This window comes from Apis laboriosa, unplaced genomic scaffold (genome assembly GCF_014066325.1).
Source record: "Apis laboriosa isolate Shangri-la unplaced genomic scaffold, ASM1406632v1 scaffold49_cov149, whole genome shotgun sequence".
NCBI lineage: Eukaryota > Metazoa > Arthropoda > Insecta > Hymenoptera > Apidae > Apis > Apis laboriosa.
This window is the reverse complement of record NW_025223500.1, coordinates 2,418,796-2,425,474: the sequence shown is the minus strand read 5'-3', so window position 1 is coordinate 2,425,474 and position 6,679 is coordinate 2,418,796. Positions and strand designations below refer to the sequence as shown.

The following is a 6,679-nucleotide window of genomic DNA, read 5'->3' as shown; positions in this document are numbered from 1 at the left end:
AAATGATATGAGTTTAAATACAAATTAAAAATAAAGAAACATATTTAATTCTTTAATATTATATTTTTTATGAAAAATACATATTAATTTTTTTAGTTATAACATTACATAAAATTTTTATTTTTTTTTTATTCATATTCATATATCGTAGATTTATGAATATGAAATGAACATGAAATATACGAAAAATTAATTATTTTTTAGATATTATCTATGTATATTATATTCTAAACAAAAATAATTTATAGAAAAAATTTGCTATATCATTCGAAACATAGTAGTAAAAAGATATCGTTGATTTATGATAATTACTATCTTGTGATAACAGAATTGTTATTTTTATTTCGATACGCATTTCAAAAAAATCATTTTATATAATTATGCTACATAAATAATTATCTATTATTTTCTTTTTCATAATAAAAATTTTATTAAATGCAAATTTAATTTTTTTTTAGTAAATACTTTTTATAAATTTTTTCTTTTTTTATATAGAAATTTTAAAAGCAAATCAGTCTTCAATAATAATTCGTTTATATATATTGTTCTATTTACACTGAACACAGCACGATTGTAAAAAAAATGTTTCATTAATATTTCACTTATAATTTCACTTATAATTTTTTTTTTTTCATACACGTTTTTCTAACTTCAATTTCAATAATGTGTACGTTCCTATGTCTAACATAACATATAAAGCGACCAACACGATTAAACAAAACCAGTAATTAGCTTGTTTCATGTCTACAGCATTCAAGAGTGTTTCTGGTATTGCAAAATGGCAATAGACATCCGAACAAGAAAGTTTTGGTCTGTCATAACTGAAATTATATAAGAATATTGTATTACAATAGTATACATATTAAAAAATTAAATAATATATTTTATTATAAAAACTATTTTACCCATAAATAGCAATCATTACACCCTCGAAACCATATTTAAGAAACGATAAATGAAATAACCATCTTAAGTATGGATGGGCATCTCTGAATTGAACAAAGAATCCACTAAATATTAAAAATGGAAGAATTGTAAGTGGTCCAAATATCATACCATGCTAAAACAAATATTAAAATAAAATATGACAAACAGATAACTTTAAAGAAATATATTTTTATACGAACCTGTACTTTCATTCCTGTTCCAATTAAAAGGCCAAACGTTTGCGCAACTATACTAACAGCGAAACACATCAGCGTGTAAAGACAAAATCGTTGAAGTTCTAATAATTGATCACTCATATAATATACAATAAGAATGTACAAAGAAATGGCTGTGAATTGAATAGGAATATCAGCTAATTTGTTAGCAAGATAAAAAGAATGTAACTTATACCAACGATTAAAATGTTCTCTCATAATGATTGGTAGCTCCGAGGGAACTATAATAATATGATATTATAATTTGTTATTATCTAATCTAAACAATAATTATTTAAAATACAATTACTTACACGTTGTTACCGTTGCACTAAACGCACTGAACATTAGAAACATTATATTGAAAAACAAAAGATTGAAATTATCCAACACATATACAGCATCTTGACCAACTTTAAAATAAATCACGCCAACGATCAGAGCAATTATAAAATGCATTGAAAGTCGAGTAAATGTTAATACCTACAAAAAAAAGATCAAAATTTAAATTTGTCTTACTTCCTTAAAACATACAAAAGATATTTCAAGGTATTGAAAAAAAATCTAAGACTTTAAGGTTTTTTTATAATACTAAGAAATAAAAAAAATCTCGTTAACATAAGTTCTACAATTAATTCTTTTGACATAAAAGTTTTATCATTTAAGAACATTCGATATCGTGAATTCTTTTACAATATATTGAATGTATGTAAACAAAAGAATTGATTATATTAACTCAAAGTTGTCAACACAAGATTATTAATATTAATATTAATATCAATTTCATAAATGCAAATGAAATACAAATTTTCAATATTTCTTTATTTGTTGAATGTAGAAAGCATTATTTTCGAATTGTTTGTTTTAACAATGTCTGTTTATTATATGAATATGGAAATATGTATTTATATGTGACCCTGATTTCTGACCAATGATTTTTTCTTTTTTTTTTGAATTTATGAAGTGATTTTTGTTGTTGGAAGTAATAATTTTATGCGACTTTGTACTTACTTCTGAATCTACTGATGAATTGTTTACATTCAATACATTAAACACGATATTGAATGTTTGTAAATAATAAAAGTCGATTTTATGTTAAGAAATCGTAGAATCTTTATTGGACATTTTTTGGTGAATTGAAATATTTATTAAAAATTATAAATTGTTTTATTATAAATGTATCCGATCTTTTTTTCTTTCTCTCTCGTAATTATTTGATACATCATACTTTAGTCAAGGTCAATCATACCTTAGTGGTTTATATTACTTGTTATTGATCATAAATTTTCCTTATATCATATTTCTATATATAATTGTTAATTATTTATTTTAATTTCTTGAATTATATAATAAATAATATATAATTCAAAACTTTTTTACATTATTTCAATTACAATTTTTTTTAAATTTGATTGAAACATTATAATCAAATTATATAATTTAACTCAAAGAAAATAATATTATAACGGACCTTTTTACAAGTCTTATCATCTAATAAACGTCGTCTCTCGTAATCTATGAATCTCACAAATGGGGCTGGTTTTATTATTATTGTACATTTCCGTATCGAATATACGAAGGCGTCACCGACCAGTCGTGTATCTATTTTTATTCATATGCGACTCGTCTGCACATATCAATAAATAGAGATCAAAATGAAATGAATCTATAAATATCTTAATAAGCATGTCAGTTCCTTTTGTATTTTACTTGAACTTACTTACGACTTATTTGCAATTTGAACTATATAAATTATATATATATAAATTTTCTTATAATGATATAATTTAAAATTATAGAAATGTTAATTATAGAAATTTAAATTATAAATAAATTTTTTATTCTAAATACAAAATATCTATTACCTTGTCTCTTGAAAGTCTGATTGCATTTCTTTTAAGCAGAATAATTAGTTGTTTCCAAAAATTAGTAGCATAATCAGGAGATCCTTTATGTCGAGTATGAACGTGCTGTATCTCTACCGGAGATCGTTGTCGAAGTGCTTGAAATGAAGCTGTCACGTTCAAAGCAATCACTTCCTCCTGATGATTGACATTGGTTACATTGCTAGTTGACCTCCATGCATTATTTTTCCCATTCTCGATAGCATTTATCATTTCTGGTACATATTTGCCATAATCTCCATTGCAGATTTCCATTACTACAAAAATATTTTTTTTTCTAAACATATTTGAATTTAATCATTATTAATTTTTTACATTGATTGATTACATTGATACACATGAAAAAAAAAACGCTAATGAGTATTTTATAGTAATTTTCTTATGATAATTCATAAATTTTTGTATATATATATTATATCTGAGTAATAGAATACTTGTTTTCAATATATATATTGTATCGTAAAAATAATTCACATTTTTTTCTTTTGTAACGTTTTCTTTTCTTTTTAAAAGACGATTATCTTTACTTTATTTGTATATATTATTATAGACAACATATCAATATGATGAAGGAAATGACACAATGTTTAAGTATAACCAATTTCCCATTTACTTACGATAATCAGCCGGATTATAATGAGTTGGACATTGCAAACCGAGACTGCTCAAATAAGGCACTAAATTCTGCGTGCTACCACTATAAACACAATTTCCGTCTGCCACCACGTAAAGATGGTCGATCATGTTTAAGAGCGAAGCACTAGGCTGATGAATAGAGCAAATCACTGTTTGTCCTGCCTTTGCTAACTGTTTTAATAACGTTATGCAATATTTTGAGGTAACGCTATCAAGTCCGCTACAATAAATATTGAGTTATATGATCGCTATTTTTAATATTTAAAAAAAAAAAATTCTAAAATTTAATATTAAAATTTAATAATTAGATGGATATACTTATGTATATACCTAGTGGGTTCATCGAGAAATAGAATTGGTGGACTATTGATTAATTCTAAAGCAATAGCTAATCTTTTTCTTTCTCCGCCGCTGAGTTGTCCTGTTCGTGTATGACGACATGTATCAAGACTCATTGTAACCAAAATCTGATCAATCTGAAAATGTGTTTATTTTAAAAAAAAACTATCAATTAACGAGAGATAGATAAATATATCTGATATACTTAATTCATAATAAACTTAATTCATAATAAACTTAATTCATTTGATTTTTTTAGTATAAAATAGTAAGTATAAAGTTTTATTAAGTAGAACGAAAATTATTCAACTTTTTTTTTAAGTGTAAGTTTTTTTTAAATTTCAATTTTATTTGAATTCATAGAAGTTAAATAAAAAAATAAATAAAAATCATATCTAAAAAAAAAATCAATGAATTTTTCTTTTTTAAAAGTTTAAATAAAGAAAAATTATTATTCTTTAAGAAAATTTAATCTTAAAGGACAAAACAACAAAATTTTCTAACAATAAGAAATATTTTGATTTTGAATGCCCACTCAATTACAAAAAAGCTATAAAGAATAGTCATTTCACTAAATACTTTTTCAATTATTTCCGGTATTGTGAAACTATAACTAAATATAGTTCTTTGATTATATTTTTTACTGTATTATATATCTTTTACTATATTATATGAACGAATAACGAAGATAATTTAATTATTGATGAATAAAGATACCTTTTGTTTTTTTTGCTGGTGATTTGTAGTAAGTTTTAGCTCTGCGGCGACATTCATTGCTTCTTGCACGGTCAACAGTGGCTGCAAATTGTCATTTTGCATTATATATGCAGATAATCTTCGAAATTCATTGAGATTCCTAGTTTTTGAATTAACCATTATATTCCCGGTTACACCAGCCGTTCTGTAAATGGTCCAAAACCAATCATTCATTTTAAGTTTGATAATTTCTTACGCATTTTTAGTTTTCATCTTCTTTTTAATTTTTTCCTTTTTCTTGTAATAAAAAATTAATTCTAGATGGAACAATAGTTACAGTTGGTAATTTACTTTATGTGATCCAGTAAACGATAATATAAAATGGCAATTTAATAATACTAATTAGTCAATTTATTTAAGATATTACACAGATTGTGAATATATATTATACAAATATCTGAGACATATGAACCATGTGAAACGATATATATTTTTAATTAATAACGATGAAAATAAAAATGTTATAAAATCTAATTAATTCTATAATTTCTTAAATTTTTGATTATTTTTTATCTGTTTAAAATGATTTTTTTTTATTTATAAAAAATAATAATATAGATATTATTATTATATTATTCTAGAATTATAGAATATTATTTTATTATAGAATTATTATATTTAAAAATTGTATATGCCCTATTTTAAGTTTCTTTTATTATGAATTGTATTGAATTATTGAAATTGATGTAAATAAGTGACAAGATATTAAATGATGTATTCATTTGAATTTTTTATTAAGTATTATGGTTCGAACAAAAAATAATATAAAAATGTAAAAATAATAAATATAAAAATAATTATCATTTCTTTTGTATAATATAAATTCCATTTTTATAAGTTTTTATGGTAACAAAAAGAAAAAATATATAAACAACATTTCTTATTCATAAAACTGAAATATATTGCTAACTGCAATATTTATCATTCTTTTACGAAGTAAATGACTTCTTTGGTAAGTTTATCGCTGATAAATGTATTACTACTAATGTACATTGCAATTGAACTTCGATACATTGAACAGAAATATAGATCGTGTTTGATCGAATAATGAAACAATATAATGTGACTGATTAAGTTTCCAACACATTATTACATTAACACATTTATTACATTAACACATTTTCATACAATTTAGTATTTCGAATTATTTTTTATTATATTAATAAATGTGAATAATTGACATATATAAAAATAAATAAAAATAATTAATAATTATAAATAAATTTAAAAAAAAAAACTTTTTGAAGATATTGAAATATTTTGTATGTATAAGTTTAATATTTTTAATTTTATAAATAAAAAAAATATATATTTTTTATATTATATATATTCAAATAATTCAATTTGATGTAAAGTCATAACATAAGTTAATATAAAATCAATTTATTTTATAAAATAATATAATATTAAAAAACATAGTTATAGATCAATGATATTTGATATTTCTAGATCTTCTGAAAATAGAATGTTTCTACAGAATATATGAGTTTCAAGTTTTACAATTAGCAATTATTTCACGTTACTAGAACTAGTGCAATGTGATAATGACGCATAATATAATAATTGTGCCAACGTAACATTACACCAAATGTTCATAACGTACAGTCTAATATCAATGATATCGATGCTAGTAGAAAAATATACAGTAAAATTATTTAAAGAAAGATCTTCTACATTTATTATATAATATTCTAAAATATATACTAACAACCAGCATTTTAAATTCATCTAACTACATAAAATTATTGTTCGTATATAATCATGGATAAAAATAACATTAAAATTATCTTTAATATAAAAAATTCAGATAAATAATATTATTATAGAATATAAACACTAAAAAACACTACATACTAAATTTTCTAAATAATTTTATGAATTGATTAAAATATATATATAAAA

At 22.4% G+C, this 6,679-nt stretch overlaps 1 protein-coding gene across 3 annotated transcripts in view; it reads right to left on the bottom strand.

The window, feature by feature from the left end:
* Positions 1-517: 517 nt before the first annotated feature.
* Positions 518-6,679, bottom strand: part of LOC122716895 (ATP-binding cassette sub-family G member 4-like) — a 12,113-nt gene continuing 5,951 nt past the window's right edge. For all 3 annotated transcript variants that reach the window (XM_043940386.1, XM_043940387.1, XM_043940385.1), the window contains exons 4-11: positions 4,739-4,922; positions 4,013-4,158; positions 3,664-3,902; positions 3,008-3,303; positions 1,457-1,625; positions 1,128-1,384; positions 906-1,060; positions 518-821 (exon numbers count right to left, since the gene is read on the bottom strand). In XM_043940386.1, coding sequence (XP_043796321.1) covers positions 632-821; positions 906-1,060; positions 1,128-1,384; positions 1,457-1,625; positions 3,008-3,303; positions 3,664-3,902; positions 4,013-4,158; positions 4,739-4,922 — 1,636 coding nt within the window. In that variant the 3' untranslated portion in view covers positions 518-631. The remainder of the gene's footprint in view (positions 822-905; positions 1,061-1,127; positions 1,385-1,456; positions 1,626-3,007; positions 3,304-3,663; positions 3,903-4,012; positions 4,159-4,738; positions 4,923-6,679) is intronic.